The sequence below is a fragment of the Coregonus clupeaformis genome, chromosome 17 (assembly GCF_020615455.1).
Source record: "Coregonus clupeaformis isolate EN_2021a chromosome 17, ASM2061545v1, whole genome shotgun sequence".
NCBI lineage: Eukaryota > Metazoa > Chordata > Actinopteri > Salmoniformes > Salmonidae > Coregonus > Coregonus clupeaformis.
The window spans coordinates 12620250-12645071 of NC_059208.1; the positions used below are offsets into that span (position 1 = coordinate 12620250).

The window sequence follows — 24822 nt, forward strand, 5'->3', positions numbered from 1 at the left end:
CATACATGGCATTCCATTCCCAGACAACACTGTCACAACCGAAAACACTTTACCCCCCCTCAACTTTGGTTAGCTATTACATGGTGTGATTTACTCATGATTAAAGTGTTAAGAGTCTGGCTGTATAACAGCTACCATGGCTTGCGAAAGGATTCACCCCCCTTGGTCCTATTTTGTTGCCTTACAACCTGGAATTAAAATGGATTTTTGGGGGGGTTTGTATCATTTGATTTACACAACATGCCTACCACTTTGAAGATGCAACATATTTTTTATTGTGAAACAAACAAGAAATAAGACAAAAAACAACAACTTGAGCATGCATAACTATTCACCAATTTGGTCTATTTTGTGTATGTCCCTTTCATGAAATCCAATTAAAAATCAATTTAAATTACAGGTTGTAATGCAACAAAATAGGAAAAACATATACAGCACTGTACTTTGGCTGCATCCCCATGCGAGGTTACCATGACTCGGGCATGGCGTAATCGATTTGTGGGTGAACACTTTTAAAGCTTTTACCATCCCAACTTATCTCTGGGAGACAGGGCTGGCAGATTGATTACAGTGTGAGTGTGTATATATATTTAGATGCTGATACCACATAGGCCTGTAAATCAACCGTGTTGACCGCCATTTTGGCACCAAATGGCCCCTAGAAACAGGATGTGCATATTGACACGCTTTCCAAGCAATCATTTAAATTACTGGCTGCAGTAGAGCAGAGTCTTCGAGTTCTAGCCTTTTTGGAAGATGAGGGAATAGGGATATGAAGTATGATCATGGGCTTATATGTGGATGAGACCCAAATGCAGATGGGGTGCTTTGAGACAGAGTTTTGTGGCTTAGTTAAATTCTTAGATTGTTATATTCAGTTTCGTGGGCGGATGGTTAAAACACCAAAAGACATTCGGCTCTGTATAGAAGTGTTGGGAAGAGACTTAATGCATTTGTGCACATTTCCCTTTTTGGCCGGCATGCTCGTGTAATTGTCGAAATCCCGATGGCTGAGTCGCTCTTCGTTGACCCCAGGGGGGGCCCTGCTGTGTGATGTCATGGCATGATGTGGAATCGATCATTGCGGGATGTCAGTCCCAAACACCCTGCCTTCTCCAACTAAAATCTGTTTTGGATCTCCGGCGAGCAGTTTCAAGTAAACAGTGAGAAAACTGTTCAAACAAAGATGTTTGGCATGGCCCCTGGTTTGATTAGCTGCAACATGAACTACTGCCAGGTTTATGGCTATGTGGTGCAAAAATAGACAAGGGCCATGTCCTCACTGATACTGCCAGTGTTGAATCTAGTGTTTGTATCCAACAGATAAATACTTCTCTTTATTCACTTAATTTCTCTATAAACTTGATATCAGGCTGAAGATGTATTTACTTTGTGGTAACCGGACCATATATGCTGGTTTTTAATGACTGTTCTCTTTCTCCTTCTCTTTCTCTCTTTCCCCTTATCTTTCCACAGTTAGCACTGAGGGGCCACCATCTTGCTCGAATGGCTGTGAGCGATGTTCCGAATACAATGGCTGTATAAAATGTAAGCCCAAACTCTTCATTCTCCTGGAGCGCAACGACATCCGCCAGATAGGCGTGTGCCTGGCCTCGTGCCCACAGGGATACTTCGGCATGCGGACTCCCGATACCAACAGATGCATCCGTGAGTTTGGATTCTTGGATTTCATTGTTTTGTTTTTTAAATGCATTGTGTCATAAGTAGGGTGAGGAGTTCTTCGTGACTATGATGTGAACTGACCAGGAAAGCCCCAGTAAGTAAGGTTTCCTATATTTGTATTGACATTTTTCTGTGTTGGACAAAACAAACCACATTCAATGATATTCAAGATATTCCGCAGTACAACATGGAAATCATCACAATGTGTCACCATAATAGTAAACACACAATGTGGTAAGTGAGGTGTAACGGCCACTTTGAACTGCTGTGCCATGTGTGGAAGGAGCTGTCTTCACCACATGACCACAGTCACAGCAATGACATGCAACACAACAACACACTCATAAAGACCAGCAAATAGCATCTGTCAAGCTGGAGATGGGCCTTGAACTGAGACATGACAGGAGCATTATTGTTCTGTTGCAGTAACGTTCAGACAGTTTAAAGGTAGACTCAGCGGTATGACATAGCGGTATGACATAGATGCAGAAAGTAAGCAAAGTGGGTCAATTTCTGCAACAACTAAGAGCGTTGAATCGTGAGGCTCAACCTCTGCTGTTTTGGTGGCCTGGCTACCACGCTGTGAACAGTGTGAAGCGAACCCGTGCACATGCGCAGATACTGTGTGTGACTGTGTGAGAGAGAAGTCTTGCCTCTCGCACATCTCAATATCTGCGGTGCTGCTCATGGTCATTTTGCTGAGTCTGCCTTCTTATCCAACTGAACCAAAAAAGGACCTTCTAGTGTCAAAATTGACTACAAAGTGTAAATAGGATAATTTTGGTCATAAAGTCAGCCTCGACCAATACAGAGATTTGCGAGATGATTAGGGAAAAAATGTATGACACGGAATTAAGCCGTAATTCCCATGGTAAATTTGGTTTGACTTTGGATATCCCTATCAGTAAATTACACAATGTACATGGGACAATATTTGAACATTTCAATAGCTCAAAATGTCAATGACTTAAAAACCTCAAACCGACTTTAAATTGTAGAAATTCATATACAAATATTGAAAGCATTTAATGAGAACTAAAAGTTGTGAAACATGAAAATATTGTCCCATTTACATTGTGTAATTTATTGATGATCCCTAACTAGCCCATGACATAGGCTATCCAGTCAAACCACTTTTTCAACGGTCGCACACCAGCCGGCTGAAGCTAATTGGCGAAAGAAGTTGGCTAGCACTAGCTAGCCTAGGCTAATTCCAGACAGAAGACCTGGTTAGACTATTTCAAGTTATCTAAAAGGGTGAGTGACTGTAACTGTGTACTGTTTTGACAGAGTAAATGTACTAACACAAACCCACATTAAACCACACCCACAAGACAACTCTATGGCAGCTGCATTTCTTAATGAGCAAGCTAAAAAACCGAGAACAAATCAGAAAGTCCAGCCCCCCTTTAAGGGGTGTGGGGTGAAAGAGGGTGGAATAGGGTTGGTATACATGTGTAATGTTTACAAAACTCCTCCATGCTGGTTCTGGTGGCACAAACACCATTTTTTCTGAACCAGGGGTGCCAAGAGCCTGGCTCGTGGTCAGTTTTTGCTTATTTGTGGGTGGAAAACAGGAATGGAAGAAACTCCAAACAAAAACATTTCTAATGCACTGTTTGTCTGTTTTTTTCAAGGATGTCTATGTTTTATTTGGCTCGCTAGCCAGGGGTTCATGCCAGTTCACAGTCCATATTCGTAGAGTTTTACCATTTATGTATCAAAACATCCATGTTTTTAAAGTAAATTAATATTTTCTGGACACAACTGAGTTATTCATTTTGTAAGTTCCCCTGTGAATCATACAACTAAACTTGGCTCTCCAATGGTAAATTATATCAACTTCTCATTTTTTAGGAAAGTGCGTATGATGAAAGGCAATTAGAGCGCAAGGCAGCTTGTAGTCATTATATTTTGTTACAGGAAGAACATGCAGGCTGTTTTGGTGTATGCAAGCTGTTGTTTTGTTAGATATGCTGTTGCAACATCATTTAATACCAGATGTCTGTAATGTTATTTTTTTTTTCTCCACAAGTCATAAGGTACATGTCTTTGAAAACAGAATCATAAGTCATGTTCATTAGTCACCAAACTGAAGAAATCTGACTGAAAATGGGAGGGAATACCTGGACATAATAAACGTTTTAGTTTTCTGTTGCAAAACATTTTAAAATGTTGTCCGTTGCATGCCCTAATGAACATGACCAAGATTTACTAGTAGTCTCGACACAAACAGTAGTGTCTTGTGGTTCTCCATACATACTGAGGCGTAAAAAGCACTTATTGATTTCTTTTGAACAGTGTTTCCCTACTGCTTAACCCCGGTATTTTATAGCCCTTATATTGAGAGGAAGATGAGATAGCATACAGATTTACACAGCTCCGCCTGGAGGAGTTGTAACTGTCCAAATGCCTTCGCAGCAGAGAAGCTTATTGTCAATCTGCAGAAGAAGTTTGGGGTTGGAATAAGTGGGGCTGGTATGTGTGATACTCCTCATTCCAGCAACATAGACCGATATAGGGGCCTGTTCAATAAAACAAGAGTTATTACCCCACAAAGCGTTGTTTACACATGTAGCTACCTGAAATCACATTACAAGATACAGCATGAGGATCCACCTGAACATATTGGCCTCAGTGCAACTTTGTAATATAATGCAACATTGAGCATACTTCAAGACATGTATAGTGAACTACAGTATTTGAAATAGCCTGACAAACATTTGTACATTTACTGTATGTGAACATAAACACAGGGCCATAACCTCAGAGCATGTCTGTCTGCTAGGTACTCAGGAAGAAGGTTTGGGAAAAGAGTCCAATTTGGATAAAAACAACAACAGTTTTGGCTCACTCTAATCCCCACATTTTTGTTAATGTTTTACTGTCACTTGAAATTAACTTTACTTTAGCCGTTATTGTTTCAATGTTGTCCACTGCATCCTGAAAGGCCGCTGTGCATGCTGGTTAGTCTCCACCACCTCCTCCTCAAGCCTCTCCGTGGCTAACCTGCTGTTATTATCCAGTCAGCCGCTTCCATTTAGAACATATCGAAATCCCCAAGATGTCTTGTTAGCAACATTTGTTTTACATTAGGGCTACATTTGTAAAAGTATTTGCTCCAAACATCACTAACGTCAAATTTAGCTGTCAAGAGTTTAAAGTAATAATTGAGGTTAGGGCATTAAAATCCCAACGAGGATTCTTCCCTTTAGCTCGTTTCCAACTCCTGGCAAGACTCCAGCCGACTAGACATTCTTTATTTTAGTTGTTTATGGGAAAGGTGTCTAGTGTTTTGTGACAGGATTTTCACAGATATTCCAACCCAGAGATGTAAGGATTACATCTTTGACCTTCACTTAGCGTGCCTCTGTTTCTACACTCTGGTTTTGGCAGAGAAAGTGTTAGCATTTCAGAATAAGATAATGATGGTAATGAAAAGGGGGGGCTAGGAGAAGGGTTGGGATGAGAAAAGGGGGCTCTTGGTAGTCCTCTAAGGTGTCTGTTTTTCATTCTCCCGCGCCCATAATTACCCCCAATTTAAAGTAGTTGTTTGTTTGACTGGAGAAGCTGAGTTTTTAACGAGACAAAGGTGCGTGGAGACCTCTGGAAATCCGCTGACGTGCTCTCTACTCTTGGCCCGTACCCGGCCACCCGCTTTCCAAAAAATATAGCCGTGGTATGCATATGCTTTTAAGTCATGGGTGTTATTCATGCAAAATCCCCCCGAAGAGTCTCTCCCCATTGTTTTATCACTAATAAATCTCTCATAGGAAATACAAATCTGGCAACATTCTTGTCCTCCCCCGAGGAGAAGAGGATCCTTTAGTGCAGCAGAAATGCTTCACATTTTTTAAAACATACTTTGCTGTGTTTGTATAGTAATACTGTATTATTCTGTATTAACACTGAAGCTTGAAGCCAGAACAATGAACAGTGATGTGTTATGCTGTCTGTTAATGCAAACTGTACATGTATACTATGTTAACACAATGAATATGAACTAAACTAAGTATGCTTTGATTTTCTCATTCTCTCCTCTGTTTGACTCATGTTTTTTTCCCCTTTTCCTTTCAGAATGTAAAATAGAGAATTGTGAGGAGTGTTTCAACCGAAATTTTTGCACAAAATGCAAGGAGGGTTTATATTCACACAGAGGGCGATGTTACCCCAGCTGCCCTGAAGGCCTCAGCACCACCAACGGGACCATGGAGTGCGTAGGTGAGTGACCTCTCACCTCTGACCTCTCTTCCTTTCACTCCCTGCCACAGCTTCACTCACAGCTGACACTGAACTGGATTATGAACTATGTGTTTAAGGGCATATTGCCTTTTTGCACATATAAGCTTTTGAATAAGATGGCAAAAATTTTTGTTCACAATCTCAATGGCTAAGAGAATATTACTGTACGTCCCACACTACCCATACATTGAGTATTAAGCATATGAAGTTAAGTGTTAGGCTACCTTTCAGAATTGAATGTACGCTGCAATGGTGATTAATTTTAGTGGTGAGAGCCTGTCACAAAGTCTTAAATGTTTCTCAGGTGTGGGCTGCATATTTGACCCCATAACATACCCCGTTCACCCTACCCATCACACATGGTATCCTAAATACCCTTCAGCTACCAGCAGCCAAGTATGTTCTGCCTGTCGGATTAATATCGCCTGCCATATGAGAGTTCAGTTCAAGACTTCCGTGGAGAAGACTTCCGTGGAGAAGACTTCCGTGTTCTGTTGAGCTCTCCTTCTCCTCTGTTCTTTTTCTTCTTTCTCTTTCTGCTGTTTCTCAATCACCAGCGAGCGAGCTGAACTTCGGAGGGAGGCCTGCTGGATGATAAGGAGATTTTTATTGATTTATTTTGAAGTTATTTCTGTCACACAGCAAATTGAGCACTAATGGCATTACTCTGCAAGGCTAGTGCTAGCCACTTGACTCCTCAGAGAGGAGCTCTCAACCCCCAGGTTGACATTCTGGTATTGCCCCTGCTCCCTTACCTTTTACCAAGCACTCATTCCAGCCGCTCTTAACATATATTCTCTAATTTCCATCATTGTTTTCGGCAGCATCAAGTTTGCTTGCTTCACCCCATCCCACCCCCCAAACTTTCACAAAAAAGTCCAAATATTTTCCCAAAAAAGGTTGAAATTCTCCCCACGATTGAAACCAGCTCTTGACAGATGAAGTCATGACTTAAGCTCAACAGCATGTTACTAGGGGTAAAACAGTTGAGGTCTCTAGATAAACTGGACAGACTTGGTAACATAGAGGCTTTGGGCTTGACAAGGCCAAATGGGTGATGTCTGATTTGGGCGAGATAAGTTCCTCTGCATTACTTTCTCACTGTGAACATGTAAGACCTGTTGAAATCTAAAGCTTGCTGGGTTTCACTTGGGGCTTGTTGCATGTGTGTTCTATGTGTGTGCATCTATAACTGTAACTTCTGTCCTCTGTTGTATCCCACCTGTAGAATGTGAACTGGGCGAATGGAGCCCATGGGGTCCCTGTATGAAGAAGAACAAGACGTGTGGCTTTAAGAAAGGCACACAGACCAGAGTGCAAGAGCTTCTTCAGGCCCCCAGCCCTGACACAGTCTCTGCGTCCTCCCCCCGGCCCTGTGCTCCACAGACTGAGAGACAGAAGTGCACAGTGCAGAAGACACCATGTGGAAAAGCAGGTAAGGACTAAAACATACCTACAGTAGGAGAGTGGTAACGAGAGGAAATAGAGTGAAACAGATAATGAATATATGGATGGATAAAAGACAGGAATGAGACCGTAGATGAAAGATTACAAAATAACAGTTCAACACAACTGCAGAGTCAATAATATTGTGATTAGCACTCCCTGCTCTAAATAAGATTTTTTTCTAGTCAATATTATAAATGTCCAAGGCAGTACACAACACCAACCCCCTGTATGACCATGACCTGGAACCTCAAAAGTGTTGGTTCAGTAAGGACACTGAGTCGCTGACTGGGAACCATGTAAACAAACAGTCCTAAAGAGCCAAACAGGCAAGGCAGATGGGAGGGTGCTATGCAGTGCACTACGGTGTTGGACAACGATTAGAGCTGGAGTTGGACTGTTTGTTTTGAAGCCCAGCGAGGCGCGAGGTTTACACGGCTCTGACATGTTTGCTCTATGTCACAAGCCGGGTAGAACTCCGGTCTCAGATGTGTAGAGCTGGGGGTACTACCCCTTAGCCACAGAGGAAATGTTGTAGGACCCAAATGAAACACCCAAGGCAATACTCCAGGCAAGTAGATTTAATATACCAAAACAGGAGGCAAAACAAAACAACTCCACGAGGGGAGAAAAACAAACTAAAGATAACTTCAACAACTTACTAGGACAGACACGGTGAGACAAAGCAGGAGACACACAGTCAGGACGCAATAACCAAGTGAGAAACAAGGGGAAAACACACAGCTAAAATACTCAAGGGGAAACAAGGCACAGGTGACATAGATAAGCTAATTAGGACACATGAGGAAAAACTAAGGCAAAGGGGAACACAGCTGACCTCTAGAGGCCAGGAGACAAACAGGGGAAGCAGGAAGCTGACAGGACCCCCTCCTCTAGGAACGACTCCTGACGTTCCTTCCAGAACACCCTGGCCCCAGGGTGCGAAAATCTCGGATCAACCCTGGGTCCAGGATGTCCCTGGCTGGAACCCAGGAGCGCTCCTCTGGCCCGTAGCCCTCCCAGTCCACCAGATACTGCAGAGAGTTCTGGACCCTCCGGGAGTCCAGTATCCGGCGGACTGTGTAGGCTGGCTGGCCGTCTATGATCCTGGGAGGTGGCGGGGGTCTGTGTGGGGGGCAAAAGGAGAAGACAAGACAGGTTTAAGGAGTGACACATGGAAAGTGGGGTTAACTCTAAGGAGCGAGGCAGAACTAACGATACGACACAGGGTTAACCTTTCTAGAAATGCGGAAAGGGCCGATGTATCTCTGGGAAAGCTTCTTGGATTCGACCCGGAGGGGCAAGTTCTTAGTGGCCAACCAAACTCTCTGACCAGCTCGGAAACTAGGGGCCGTCCGGCGGTGGCGATTAGCCTGACTTTGGTATCTCTGGGAGGTCCGAAGGAGGGTACACCTGGCCTTCTTCCAGGTCCGCCTACAGCGTTGGACAAAGCGCTGGGCCGAGGGAACACCAACTTGCGCCTCTTCCTCTGGAAACAAAGGAGGGTTGTAACCGAACTGGCATTCGAAGGGGGACAATCCGGTGGCTGAGGACTGGAGGGTGTTGTGGGCATATTCAGCCCAAATGATATAGGTGGCCCAAGACGTGGGATTATTGGCCGCCATACACCGCAGGGTGGTCTCCAGATCCTGATTAATCCGTTCCGTCTGGCCATTAGACTCTGGATGGAATCCTGACGATAGGCTGGCTGTGGCCCCAATAAGCCTGCAGAAGGCCCCCCAAAACCGGGACGAGATGGGGACCTCGGTCAGAGACCACGTCCAGGGGAATGCCAAATATCCGGAAGACATGGTTCATGAGGAGCTCAGCAGTCTCCTTAGCCGAGGCAGCTTGGGCAGGGGAATAAACCGGGCAGCCTTAGAGAAACGGTCTACCACCACAAGGATGACGGTGTTGCCCTGGGATAGAGGAAGTCCCGTAACAAAGTCCAGCGAAAGGTGTGACCATGGCCTTCGAGGAACAGGTAAGGGATGGAGCAGTCCCTGGGGTCGCTGGCGTGTCGACTTTCCCTGGTTGCACACAGGGCAGGCCTCAACGTAGACCTGCACGTCCTTCTTGATGGACGGCCACCAAAACCGCCGTCGGAGGAACTCCAGTGTGCGAGCACTGCCAGGATGGCATGTCAAGGGTGACTCATGACCCCACTGCAAGACGCGGGCCCGAACCGAGAGAGGAACGTACAGGCGACCGGCAGGACCACCGCCTGGATCGGGCTCATGGGCAAGAGCTTCTCGTACCCCTCTTTCTAGTTCCCACTGAAGAGGTGCGACGATCCTAGACCTCGGAATAATCGATGCCAAGGGCTTCTCTTGTACCTCGGGAGAATAGACTCGAGACAGAGCATCCGGCTTGGCGTTCTTGGTGCCAGGTCGGTAAGTCAGGATGAACTGGAATCGATTAAAGAAAAGGGACCATCGTGCTTGCCGAGGGTTCATCCGCTTAGCCTGTTGGAGATATTCCAGGTTCTTGTGGTCTGTGAGAACCTGGAAAGGGTGCTGAGCCCCCTCAAGCCAATGGCGCCACTCTTCCAAGGCCAGTTTAACCGCAAGCAACTCTAGATCCCCCACGTGGTAGTTGCGCTCGGCCTCAGACAGGCGGCGAGACATGAAGGCACAAGGGTGTAATCTCCCATCCGCACCCCTCTGTGACAGGACGGCTCCCCACCCCCCACCTCTGAGGCGTCCACCTCCACCACGAAAGGTCTCTCTGGGTCAGGGGTCACCAGAATCGGAGCAGAAGTGAAGCGGCGCTTGAGATCCTCGAAGGCCCCTGCTGCTTCCGGACCCCAGTGAATCTTGGTCCCTCCTCCCTTGGTAAGCGTCGTCAAGGGGGCTACCACCGAGCTGAAATTCTTGATGAACTTCCGATAGAAGTTAGAAAAGCCAATGAACCGTTGAACCTCCTTGACCGTGGCAGGTGTGGGCCAATCGTGGACCGCCTTGACCTTCTTGGGATCCATCTCTAGGTGCCCGGGAGTGACAATAAACCCGAGAAACTGAGTCTGAGAAACATGAAATTCACACTTCTCAGGCTTAACGTAGAGGTGATTGTCAAGGAGCCTCTGGAGAACCCGGCTAACATGCCCCTCATGCTCCTTCAGTGACCTCGAGAAGATGAGGATATCGTCCAGGTACACGAAGACGAACAGATTAAGCATATCCCGGAGAACATCATTAATCAGGGCTTGGAATACTGCGGGGGCATTGGTGAGCCCGAACGGCATCACCCGATATTCATAGTGTCCCGTGGGCGTGTTGAACGCCGTCTTCCATTCGTCTCCTGGCCGGATCCGCACGAGATGGTAAGCATTGCGGAGATCCAGCTTAGTAAAAATGGAAGCCCCTTGAAGCAGCTCAAAAGCAGTGGCCATGAGAGGAAGAGGGTATCGATTCCGAACCGTGATCTTGTTGAGTCCCCGGTAATCAATACAAGGCCTCAGACCCCGTCTTTCTTTTCAACAAAAAAGAAGCCCGCCCCAGCCGGGAAGTAGAGGCATAGATGAGGCCGGCTGCCAAGGACTCCTTAATGTAAGTGTCCATAGCTGCGTGCTCGGGGGAGGACAAGGAAAAGATCCGACCTCTAGGAGGGCAGCACCCAGGGAGTAGATCAATGGCACAGTCATAAGTGCGATGAGGCGGTAAGGCAGTGGCCCGGGCCTTGCTGAACACTGTTTTGAACCGATGGTAAACACTGGGGACTCGGGAGACGTCAACAGACTCTTGAAACTGGGTACTAGGGGCTGAGGAACTCTGAAGCATGCAGGTGAGTTGGCAAGTGGGACCCCAGCTAAGAATGGTGCCAGTAGGCCAGTCGATCTGGGGATTATGTCTGCATAGCCAAGGGTGACCCAGGATAATAGGATACTCGGGAGAGTCAATGAGATAGAAGGTCTCCTCCTGCTGGTGTTGAGAGATGGTAAGTCGCAGGGACTGAGTCGCCTCAGTAACTTTTCCTGGTTCCAGAGGTCGGCCATCTAAGGCTGTAACTGCCTGGGGTTGAGGAAGTAGTTGGGTAGGGATCTTAAGTTCCTTAGCCAAGGTTACATCCATAAAATCACCTGCGGCACCGGAATCGATCATAGCCTGGACCCGATGCTGGTGGCCCTCCCAGGACAGAGTGGCTGGAATAGCTAGGACCGCGTTAGTAGGAGGAGCTCTAATTTTCCCCATCACAACCCTCCTGTAGCTGGGCGGGGACAGGCGTTTCGCAGCTCGGGGCAAGTGGAGCGGAAGTGGCCGGCAACCCCGCAGTAGAGGCACCGACGCTCCCTCATGCGACGTTCCCTTTCGTTGGAAGAAAGCCTGGAACGGCCTAACTGCATGCTCTCCGGGGAATCTTGGGGCAGTTCAGGAGCCGGGCAGCTCTGAATGACGGAGTCCAAACAGGAGAACCAGAGCTGCTCAGAGGAACTTGGGACTGAGACACCTGACGGCGAGCCGTTCTCCGCTCTCTTAGACGATTGTCCAGGCGGATGGCCAAGGCTATGAGGGACTCGAGATCTTCAGCTGGTTCACGGGTGGCTAACTCATCTTGAAGGGGCTCAGATAACCCTCCCTGAAAGCAGACCCTCAGCGCTTCATCATTCCATCCGCTCCTTGCTGCTATGGTTCGAACTCAATGGCAAAATCTGCCGTGCTTCGGGGGCCCTGACGGAGAGACAGTAGGCGCTTGGAAGCCTCCCGCCCACTGACAGGATGATCGAACACCCGCTTGAATTCTTCTACAAATGCAGCGTGGGAGTCACAACAGGCCTCCTGGGACTGCCACACCGCAGAGGCCCAGGCGAGCGCCTTGTCTGAGAGAAGGGTAATGAGGTAGGCAATCTTGGAACGGTCTGTGGGAAAACTTGAGGGTTGGAGCTCGAAGGTGAGGGAGCATTGGGTGAGGAAACCCTGACAAGAGCTTGGATCCCCAGAAAAGGGCTTGGGAGGTGGTAGTCGGGGCTCCGCCAACCGAGAAGGCCTGTCGTCACTGGGAGGTGACCGGGGGAAGGGGAAGAACCAAGGAGGCGTTCAAAGAGCTGGTGAAGGGAACTCATCATTTCGGCCAGGAGTTGAGAATGTCTAGCCATCAGCTCCTCTTGTCGGCTGAGAACGGCTTCATGGCGCTGGAATGAAGCCTCATGTCGAATGATCACCGCCAACAGGTCCTGGGAACTGAGTGTTTCTGGGTCCATGATTGACTTGGTTATTCTGTCACAAGCCGGGTAGAACTCCGGTCTCAGATGTGTAGAGCTGGGGGTACTACCCCTTAGCCACAGAGGAAATGTTGTAGGACCCAAATGAAACACCCAAGGCAATACTCCCAGGCAAGTAGATTTAATATACCAAAACAGGAGGCAAAACAAAACAACTCCACGAGGGAGAAAAACAAACTAAAGATAACTTCAACAACTTACTAGGACAGACACGGTGAGACAAAGCAGGAGACACACAGTCAGGACGCAATAACCAAGTGAGAAACAAGGGGAAAACACACAGCTAAAATACTCAAGGGGAAACAAGGCACAGGTGACATAGATAAGCTAATTAGGACACATGAGGAAAAACTAAGGCAAAAGGGGAACACAGCTGACCTCTAGAGGCCAGGAGACAAACAGGGGAAGCAGGAAGCTGACACTCTAGCTCTTATCATTCATCCGCCATCTTGTTTCAGAGCTGGCTAATGTTGCTAAGCTAGCAATCTGCCCGGTAACAGTCAATTAGATAACAGCTTAATCATGCTCTCATTAGTAGTAGTTGGTATTGTAAAATGGAGTTTATTCAAGTAGTCGAGAAACCAAAAGGCCTCTCCTTTGGTCAGTAAGTTTTAATGAACTCTGCCTTATAAAATAAAACGGACCAGTCAAAACTTTATTGACCAGCATGGCTGGGATGCTTAGCTTTGTGATTGACCCAATAAAAAGGTAGAGAAAGGTTTGGAGTCGATTTGTTAATGTTGATTTGAAGTGAAAGGAGTTGTTTTGTATGGCTTGGATCGGCTGACAACGGTGGGCCCATTTGGCCGCTGTTTCTATTTCCTAGTTTTCCCACTGTAATTCCTGGTTTTAATCCACGTGAATATTTTATTTGGCAGCTAATTAATGTACATGTTGAATCAAAGTTGGAAGCTTCCATTTCTTTACACGGACTTAGTGTGCAGTAAACAAGCACTATTCCCAAACTTTATGAGCGGGTGGTACGCTTATGGGATTTCAGGGCTGATACTATTTTGAGTAACAGCTTTCAACAAACGTCAGTTTACCCATTGTAAAGAATCAATGAAGAATCATGTCGGTTATGCAATATGTAACAGATGGAATACCTAAAAATGCACACAGAAACAGCATTATACAACATTAGATGTAGAAATCCTTAGAGGGAGGATATATACGAGCTCTTGCTTGTAATTCTTCAGGGAGGAGTGGGGTTGCTTCACACTGGACAGGACCAGGACAGCACTGTTTGAGAAATGAGAGGCAAATTTACACTGCATGACGCCTGCATCCTGGAAAGAATTTCCACCATGGATTGAGAAGAATAATTAACGGTAAAATATTATAAACTGCCCCATAAAAGTGTAGTGCCACATGCCAAATTTCTAAACATAGCGAGTGCTGTTGTGAAAGGAGGGAAAATGAGGGAAAGGGATGCCGTGTTAGAACGACAGAGTGTGGTATGTCAGGACTCAGGAGTCACCCGTATCTTGAAGGAGATTGAGACGTATGATGTGACTCCAGTTGTGACTGACCGTTTGACATTGAGAGATGTTAGCCATTAGCTTCAACTTGTTTTCCTTATTCTGGTGTCAGAATACACTGTTGTGAAAATGAGTAAGGGTCTCCCGTCAAGGCGCATAACAAATTAATGTTCTTCTCATGTGAATTAACTCATAGGCGATGGGTATCATGACCTTGACTAAGCCCTTTTTCATGTGCATAAAAAAACTTGCCATGTGCTAAATTAGCGTGGCCACGAATCCATCTGCAAGACTTGGCCGACGGGGCCGCTGTAAAAAAACACAGGGGGCAGTGCTTGTATAACACCAGTGATTTACTGGTCTGCAGATCTCACGCTTTGTGTCGATTTGGCCACGCTCTCGCCTTTTTCCTTCCTGTAGCTTTTTACAAATGGGCCCGCACGAAAACAGAATTTGCTAAATGCGTGATTGCCTTTGTCAGGCCACAGTTGTTTAGCTTGGATGGAGTGGAGCTGCAATCATGGCTGTCATAAATTGATGGAGTCCCCCTCCATTAGCGGGCTTGTCAGGGGTCTAATTAAGACCTTACACAGTGAGAGCATCAGCCCAGGTCCTGCTGTGCACACTCACACTATGTAGAACGGCCCTTACTGTAACTCCAAAGATTCACTGACTATGGCACATTACTCTAAACAGAAACAAATGTCTTCCAAATTCAAATTGTCTCCATTTTGTTTTCATTAGTGGGAGAAATGAATCTCCCAGCAATTGTTTATTTACTCAAGGCAGGCAACACACGCATACTTTACAAAGCTAGTAATCAAGTCTTGTCAACACTCCCCTAAGAAATGTGACACAGCCCCCAATGTCAGGAGCCAACTGGCCAATGGGGCCCTACAGTGACAGATGCTTTAATGACTTTGGTCCCTCGTGTCTCGAGAAAAGTAACATCAACTACTTATAGTTAGTAGACTACTGTATTGGGTCTGCCTCTGCCTGTTTTCTACCGAACAAAGGGAAAGAAACTGCACACCTGTGCTCCTGCCAGGTACTCGTTAAATAAATGATAGGAATGCTTATTGAAACTCATTTAGTTTCAGGGGTCTCTTTATTCAAAATATGCGCCATTAAATACGTAAATGTTTGCAGGTCTACTGCCAAATAGGGATTTTCATTGGTTTATACCGAGATACATGTCTGGAGCAAATTTGAGTAATATCGAGGCTTTTTGTCTTTGCGTACTTTCAAATACACTGTGATGTCACGAGAGGCTGTGTCCTGGAGGGACGTTACATCCCCCTGAGGTGGCTGCAAACCCAGACAGCTATGGCTCCATCTGCTGGTATGGTCGGGAACTCCACCCCTCTATGGCCAATCTTCCCACGCAGCTGAAACAAATGAGGAGCTGATGAGCTGAAGGTTTGGGAAGGGAAGAGACACAGTCTCCAACCTGGGCTCTCTGGAGGACAAGAGTGCTGCACGTCCACTTCCATGAGGAATATAAGGATTTGGAGATACTTACCTTTGGGAAATACTCACCTTTGGATATATGCACCTGTGGAAATACGTGAGAGACATTTGGAAGGACTTTTTGCTGGGTTGGCCACTAGCTGCAACGTGGACTACAGTAAGGCTGGGGAAAAGTTATCTGAGCGAGTGAGAATTATGACTTTGGATGTGGAAGAGACATCCCTGAACTGTTAACCCTTAAAGAGCCACAAGAGAACAGAATTTTGTTATATTTTCGTTAATTTCCCAAGACCTATAATAAAATCCTTGTTTTGTTTGAACCTTGTCTCCTTGCACTACTTGAGCAATCCCGCTGAAAGCTGTGTAGCCTCTCGTGACGTCACAGATGGTGGAGAATACGGGCACGCTCAAGCGTTAATAGTGCATGTCAGAGGAGGATACCGAAGGTTTGATCACCCAGTTTTCCAAGTTGGCCGTAGGCTCCCCGCCGACTGAAATGGAGGACATATTGAAAGCCCTTGTTGCTGGCCAGCAAGCCCAGATGCAAGCAAACGTGGCTCTCTTGGAGGAGCAAAGAAAGCCAACCTTCTGAAGGCAGAGGAATTGCAGTTGCAGAGACAGAGGGTGGTCCAAAATACCCGCCCAATAAAGGCAAGTGACTTTATATCTAAGATGGGAGCTACCGATGACATTGAGGCATACCTGCATGCATTTGAGGCCACGGCCACTAGGGAAGCCTGGCCCAAGCAACAGTGGGTTGGTCTGTTAGCCCCCTTTCTAACCGGGGAATCGCTGAATGCTGTCCGGGACCTGGGCCCTGACCAGGTTACTGACTATGATGCCCTGAAGTCTGAGATCCTCAGCAGATATGGACTCACAAAGTTTGGTATGGCCCAGCGCTTTCACAGTTGGACCTTCCAACCAGACCAACCTCCTCGGGCGCAGATGCATGAACTTGTCCGAATCGCAAGGAAATGGCTGGATCCGCAGAGGAATACAGCAGCGGCGGTGGTGGAGGCCGTTGTGGTGGATCGTTACCTACGCGCCCTGCCTTATGAGGCAAAACGGTTCATCAGTCAACAGGCCTTGACCACGGCTGATCTGACCGTGGAAGCGGTGGAAAAGTACCAGGCCACAGCGGAGATGCTGAATGCTTCCCGAAAAGACCCCAGGAGTGCGGCCCCACCACAAATGGGAAGAACCCGTCCAAAGGACCCCAAGGTCTCGAACCTGCCACGTTCCAACGCCTGATGGATCGAGTCCTTGCGCCCCACAAGAGGTACGCAGCGGCTTATTTGGATGATGTTGTTATACAAAGTCCGGATTGGGCCAGCCACATACCCCGGGTACAAGCGGTGCTGGATTCGCTCAGGGAAGCAGGGCTCACGGCAAACCCGAAGAAGTGCAAGCTGGCCTTCAGTGAGACAAACTACCTGGGGTACACCATTGGGCGGGGGTTGGTCAAACCACAGGAAGCCAAACTGCGGGCCATACAGGACTGGCCGCAGCCCATCACCAAGAAGCAAGTAAGGTCATTTTTGGGCCTCGCTGGCTACTATAGACGCTTTATTGCAGATTTTGCTACCATAGCTGCACCGTTGACGGAGCTGACGACCAAACGCCACTCACGAATGGTGAAGTGGAACCCTGCGGCGGAGGCGGCTTTCCTCAACCTGAAGCGAGCACTCTGCTCCAGTCCGATCCTGGTGGCACCAGACTTCAAGAAGGAATTCTCAGGAAGTCTCCTGAGTGGCGCAGTGGTCTAAGGCACTGCATCGCAGTGCTAACTGTGTCACTAGAGATCCTGGTTCGAATCCAGGCTCTGTCGCAGCCGGCCGCGACCGGGAGACTCATGGGCGGCGCACAATTGGCCCAGCGTCGTCCAGGGTAGGGGAGGGAATGGCCGGCAGGGATGTAGCTCAGTTGATAGAGCATGGCGTTTGCAACGCCAGGGTTGTGGGTTCGATTCCCACAGGGGGCCAGTATAAAAAAAATAAAATATATATATATATATATATGTAAGTCGCTCTGGATAAGAGCGTCTGCTAAATGACTAAAATGTAAATGTAAATGTAATGAATTCATTGTCCAAGCGGATGCTTCGGAGGTGGGTCTGGGTGCTGTCCTCACCCAGGCACATGACGGTGAAGAACATCCCATTCTCTACCTAAGCAGAAAGTTACTTCCAAGAGAGAAGAACTATTCAACGGTGGAGAAAGAATGTCTGGCTGTAGTCTGGGCCCTGGAGTCCCTTCGGTTCTATCTCCTGGGCCGACGTTTCATGGTGGTATCTGATCACGCCCCTCTGCAGTGGATGGCCAAGAACAAGGAATCAAACAGTAGAGTAACCAGATGGTTTTTGAGCTTGCAACCGTTTAACTTTTCTGTTGTCCACAGGGCTGGCAAGCACCACGGCAATGCGGACGCCCTCTCCGGCGTGATGCCTTCTTCGCTGCCTTTACCGACGAGGACGTCGGTCCCGAGGAGGGGGGGATGTGTGATGTCACGAGAGGCTGTGTCCTGGAGGGACGTTACATCCCCCTGAGGTGGCTGCAAACCCAGACAGCTATGGCTCCATCTGCTGGTATGGTCGGGAACTCCACCCCTCTATGGCCAATCTTCCCACGCAGCTGAAACAAATGAGGAGCTGATGAGCTGAAGGTTTGGGAAGGGAAGAGACACAGTCTCCAACCTGGGCTCTCTGGAGGACAAGAGTGCTGCACGTCCACTTCCATGAGGAATATAAGGATTTGGAGATACTTACCTTTGGGAAATACTCACCTTTGGATATATGCACCTGTGGAAATACGTGAGAGACATTTGGAAGGACTTTTTGCTGGGTTGGCCACTAGCTGCAACGTGGACTACAGTAAGGCTGGGGAAAAGTTATCTGAGCGAGTGAGAATTATGACTTTGGATGTGGAAGAGACATCCCTGAACTGTTAACCCTTAAAGAGCCACAAGAGAACAGAATTTTGTTATATTTTCGTTAATTTCCCAAGACCTATAATAAAATCCTTGTTTTGTTTGAACCTTGTCTCCTTGCACTACTTGAGCAATCCCGCTGAAAGCTGTGTAGCCTCTCGTGACGTCACAACACTCAAATAACAAACAAATGACTTAGAAAACAAGTTAACAAAGCACGTGGTGCAGAATGGAGGAAATAGGCGTAGGCCTATTACAACAATAGTTATATAATGTGTAATGTAATATAATATAATTAAAGCAAACGAACAAGAATGCGCCATGAGCCTCCTGTTGTCAAACAGTTAGCTATAGCGAATGCTGTCCAGCCCCCTTAGTGAGTGTTTTGAGTCTCTGTTTCTAAGGAACATGGAGACTCAACACACAAGTTCATAGCAAACATCCCTCAGCCTAACTGGCCAGTTTCCTCTCATCGTGGGAGTACTCATCAGCCCAGTATAAACAACCACTGTCTGACACCTGACACAAACATCCATTCCTGTTTTTATGTGCGTGAAAGGTTGTTCACACCCACGCCTGGGCGAACACACGAGCAAGCCACATACACGCTATCATTAGAGCTCCAACATGTTAACCTCATTGTGGTGTAGTGGCATAGCACAATTTACATCAACAATGTCAAGAGGATGTCAATGAGTGCTCATATGTTGAACAATCTATAGCTGTATGTACAGGACATGAAGGACTCTTGCACTCCACTTCAACCGTGTTGATTTACTTTAATTCCTCTGTTTTATCCTCTCCTGAACGTTTTTTCCATCCCGAGTTCCTGGAAAGCTACTCTTAATGGATGTTTGTATTTAGGGAGCAATTATGCACTTAAAATGTGTGACAGGTGGGAGTCCAGACACAACAGCCTGCAGCGAGAGTGAGAGAAAGAGGAGGGGAAGACGAGGTAGAGTAGAGAGGGAAGGCAGACATTGTGAAACGTGCTCACCTCGACCGGTTCCCAACTGTTTACATGAACTATTATGTTCCATCAGCCATTGTCTCTGCGAGTGTTAAGACGTGTCCGGCTCGGAGTCGCGGCCGCACTCCTCACAAAGGATTATTGTTTTCCGGCCTGTTGTTATGGCGCTGCTGTGTGTTACCTGTCAGCCCGATGCAGCACTGTGTTGCGTCATGGTGGCATTTACGAATGGCTCTGGATCCTGAGCTGAGCCATGGGGCGGCGCACAATTGGCCCAGCGTCGTCCAGGGTAGGGGAGGGAATGGCCGGTAGGGATGTAGCTCAGTTGGTAGAGCATGGCGTTTGCAACGCCAGGGTTGTGGGTTCGATTCCCACGGGGGGCCAGTATGAAAAATAAAAAAGAATGTATGCACTCGTTAACTGTAAGTCGCTCTGGAGAGCGTCTGCTAAATGACTAAAATGTAAAAAATGTAATGTCTGGGGCTTAGCGGTGATTAGCTAGTATTAAAAGGGCCTAATAGGAAGCCAGGAACTGGGGTATCCACACAATGCCCCTTGTCTTCCACTGTTGTGCCACTGAGCACCATGTTGTGAATATGGGCTAATGTCAAGGTCTACCAAGCTCATTCTGACTCTACTGTACTTAAAACACACACCAAAACCATCAAAGGCCTGTTTATAAAAGCTGAGACCAGCTATCCTGTTATTTTGGTGTCGTAGTCGTGTTATAATGCATTTTAATCTGTTTTATTTCTCTCTCTATCCAGATGGGAATAAGAATAAGGGCGAGCGACGCGACCAGCCGAGGAGGCGAGACAAAGAAAACGTCCGAGGCCATGGCCACGAGGGCAAAGAGAGTGGCAAAGAGGGTGGCAAAAAGGGTGGCAAAGAGGGAGGAAAAGAAGGAGGCAGAGAGGGTGGCAAGGCAAGCGGCAGGAGGAAAAAGGGCCAAAACCAGGCCACCACCGCCCCTAGCCTTACCCCTAGCACTGTAACCTAGGCCTTACACACGTTGGGACTTGGTGGGGACGAGGAGGAACAAAAACTAGGCAACACCCACCTGCATTGAGAGAGACAGTGGACAGAGGAGACCACAATATCAAACTGATGAAGAAAAGGATTAATGCTGCTATGCATTCTAGAAGATGCTTTGAGAGAACTGGAGGATTGCTGCAATAAATGAGGAACAGGACTTGGACTTATCAAATTTGGAGGGAAGAGGGTGGATGGAAGGTACTTTGAGAGACATGGAGCGTTCCATTGTAAGCCTTGCAGTAGGGTCAACATGTTTCATTTCACCACTCCCAAGTTTACATGGACTTGGCAGATGGAGATCCCAGTGGCTGAACAGTGGAAGACACTGAATATGAATATGAGCATTTAAAGATGGAGGCTTCACAATGATCAAGGATCTCTTCAATCCATTAGAATCCCTGATGTGCTTTTTAAAATCTATTTTTCATTGTTGACTTGCCTCATGTTTTGTGAACGGTAGCAAGTAGATATTTCTAAGGAGATGTTGTTGTAAGTGATGTAGAGAAAATGAACAGTATTAAGATTCTTTATATTTTAATTATATTTTATGATGAAACTAAAGAAAGGCACTGGAACAAATTTGTGGTTTTGAAGGAAAATATATTTTAATGATTTTTTTTGGTTTGTAGAGAATCTGCTTCAAAACAAACCAGCAACAATATAGAGAAAGTTTATACGGCTTTAGTTCAAATCCTGATCTGATGTTAGACAAAGGTTACCCATTTAATAGCTTAGTTCTTAATTTCAAATAGAATAATGTTTTGGTATCTTCAGCATAAAAAGTTTAGGATTGAAAACTGTGTGTGTTGTGTATGTGTGTTGTGAGGGTATGTGTGCGTGTGTCTGTGTGTGCATTCGTGCCTGTCTGTATGTTTACAACATTTCAACAAAATGTTTTTGTGAAGTAGTGATCACACAAGTATATGTATATTTGTGTGGGTGTGGGTATATTGTATGTGTTTCTGCACGTAAGCTTAATGTGTGTGTGTGTGTGTGTGTGTGTACATATCAATCTGGTAGAATGGGAAATTTGATATAGATGATGAGAGAGACCATTGTAAAGGCACAGTTATATATCAACGCATCAATAATTCCATTATCATATGCCTCTGGTTACATGTAAACCATCTACAGCTGCTCAGTAATCATGTATGTTTGCAACAGGGTCCGACATATTGCACAGCCTCTGTGTTCCTTACTATAAACAGCTCTGTCAGTGGAAATAATCATTGCATTATACAACTACTGTCAGCCCGATACGACAGAGCAACTAAAGTTTTTGTACCGTTTGACACTCTTTGAGCAATCATTGTCATGTTTTGTTTAGCTTTCCCTGGGTCTATTTGCTTTACACAAAAATATTAGCTTCATGAGAAGGTATACGTTAAATACGCGTTCATATTTTGGATAGTGGTACTGAAAATGTCAACATCAGTATATCATTGATCATAACGACAATTAGTATCATTATGATATATCTTATTACTTCTGTGAAAGCTTGAATAAAATTCAGATGCAGTAAACATAGCAGACACACTAGCACGATCATTGTATATTTTACAGTAGTCGTTCTCCTCCTGTGCAATCAAATATTATTGTAAACTTTCCATTTCCATGTTTTCCATTTCCTTTTTGTTCTCCGTGGTCTCTCAATGGTTTTTCCTTGTCACACATACAGTAGTTGGCCTGTATATGCCATAGATATACAGTACGGTATCCTACATGTATACCAATGATCTGTATTTGTGTGCTGTACCAGTAAGTATACAGTCACCATAATAATTGACACACATATTAAGACTCCCTTTCACAGGCTCTTTACATTTATAATGACAGCAACTGAGGAACTCAACATTCAGTAAACATTCACAGCATGTTTATCATTGCTGAAGGAAGTACACAAATCTCATGTAATGTGTACATAAAAACTGAACCACAATGCATAAACCCAAATTAAAATGACATAAATCTGACAACATTGCGCAGTCCCCTCAGTCAATCTCTCCAACTGCTCTATTATGTCTCTATTATAATGTTGAGCTCATTCAGTGTCAAAATAGGAGTAGAACAACAGAGCAGGGATGGGCAACTGGCAGCCCACGGCCTAGGGATCAATTTCCCAAAATGTTTTGGAGGAAATCAAGTCGAGTCGTCACGTTCGTTTACAGACGGGACGGACCAAGGCGCAGCGTGAAATGCGTACATGTTTATTTTTCTGAATAAACACAATGACAAAACAACAAACGAAATGTGAAGTCCAAGGTACACAAAACAAACATACCTAACACGGAACATGATCCCATAACCCACTAGTGCCAATAGGCTACCTAAGTATTGGCCCCAATCAGAGACAACGAGCTACAGCTGCCTCTGATTGGGAACCACACCGGCCAACATAGAAATACACATAATAGAACACCAACATAGAAATACCCAACATAGAACATACACACCCTGACTCAACATTTAAGCGTCCCCTGAGTCAGGGCGTGACAAGTCTCAATTTACTGTTGTTAGAATATGTGGTTGTGTATCAGCATTTTTTCTCTTGTTATGTCAGTCACTGACAGTCACTCAATTAATCCATGTCAGCTAAAATGTTTTTAGATTTCTAAGTTAGCTGTCTAGACTATCTAAACTTGTAATAATCATGGTCGAACTACTGATCGGGAGCCCCCATTGATTTTCTTAGTCACTCTCACTCAGATATATTAAAGACTGCAAACCCACTCTATGGCAAAATGAGTAGAATTGCATGAAATTGGTTATAAAATTGCAAGATCTTCTCCGCCCAATGGCTACATTTGTAGAATTAGCAAACTTACTTTAAAACTGCAACGTTTTCTCTACGCCTCAGGCAAAATGCAGGAAATTAACTCTAAAACAATTGTTTTTCTTCTGTCAAGGAGACCCCCAACAAAATATCACTTAGGGCCCCCAAAAGGCTGGGGCCGGCTCTGACTGCACGTGTGGGTATGCAGCCCCTCATGATGAGTTCAGATTTTTTGTGGCCCCCACCCCCATCAAAGTTTCCCATCCCTGACATAGAGTATAATCATGCTGGGCCATGGAGGGCTGTGTTGGTGGTACATTCAGAGCTGGACTGTTAACATAGGCTGTATCAAATGGCTGTGAATGGCCATATCATTTACATTTACATTTTAGTCATTTAGCAGACGCTCTTATCCAGAGCGACTTACATGAGCAATTAGGGTTAAGTGCCTTGCTTAAGGGCACATCGACAGATTTTTCACCTAGTCGGCTCCGGGATTAGAACCAGCGACCTTTCGGTTACTGGCACAACGCTCTTACCCACTAAGCTACCTGCATATGGAGACAATACTGTATTTCTTCCATTGAAGCATGGGAAAACTGCTTGAAATGTGGGGCAGGTTGGGGAATTTCAGTTAATCCAGGTGATGGCGGTTAGGGGCAACAGTGTGGGAAGCCAGCTTCCGCGCTGCATGCCACTCGGAGCGACGGGAGGTGGCAAGGGGACGGCCCAGCTGGTGCAAGCAGGGCGGCGTTCTCCGAGCGCTGGGCCAAATGCTGGCGCCTGGGCAGGGGCTGTAAAAGCAGGGACAGAAATAAAAACTAATGATGTGTCATAGCCAGGGGGATGGTTCTACTTTGGTCTACTCTACCAGGCCTTCGCCCTGTGCAACAAAAACAGCCGTTTCTCATTACAAGAGGGGAGGGCAGGGGAACGGTAGAGTTTGGACTGTAAATTACACTTTCATCCCTCTTCCTGACCATAAATTCTGAACCCCGGCTCTACGGGACTGAGCTCTCCGTCACATTCAAGCTCCCACTCTCTTTTTTCTCTCTCCCTCCCTCCCTCCGTCCTTTCCAGGGAGAGAAATTGATGGTAAGTCTCAAGAGTATATAGGTGCCCTCGCTTTGCCAGGATCATAAACACTTGATGATCTCATTACTTTTGCTTGGCTTTTAGGACACAGTCTCTATGTGTGTGAAACACCTCATCGCCACATCTGTGCTTGCTCACTTTCCCTTGTTTGTACTGTACCTGTCACCCCTATTAGGCCCTGCTAGCCAAGCCAACCCCCTGCAAATTATAGAGACGGGAATCCTTCCTGTTGTCATTTTCATAATTCACTGAAAAATAGGCCCCGGGGCCCTGGTTAGTTCCCATAGACTGAAGCAAGAGACCGGGGGCCTTTCTGAGCCAATGCCGCCCCCCTCCCCCTATTGCGGCATCACATTCACCAGTGGGGGTGAATGAAGGGTTGGGGCCGCATGAGGCCACTGCACTGCTAGAGTCACAGGCTCAGTCACAGCAGCAACTCCAACAGCGGTGCACTACATTAGGGTTTACACTGTTTTTACCAATT

At 46.2% G+C, this 24822-nt stretch overlaps 1 protein-coding gene across 1 annotated transcript in view; it reads left to right on the top strand.

Annotated features, from left to right (window-relative positions):
* LOC121585881 (R-spondin-1-like) overlaps positions 1–21767 on the top strand; it is a 50000-nt gene extending 28233 nt beyond the window's left edge. The window contains exons 3-6 of the mRNA XM_045226627.1: positions 1477–1668; positions 5761–5904; positions 7154–7360; positions 20203–21767. Of these exons, the coding sequence (XP_045082562.1) occupies positions 1477–1668; positions 5761–5904; positions 7154–7360; positions 20203–20435 (776 nt within the window). The 3' untranslated portion in view covers positions 20436–21767. The remainder of the gene's footprint in view (positions 1–1476; positions 1669–5760; positions 5905–7153; positions 7361–20202) is intronic.
* The last annotated feature ends 3055 nt before the right edge of the window (positions 21768–24822 follow it).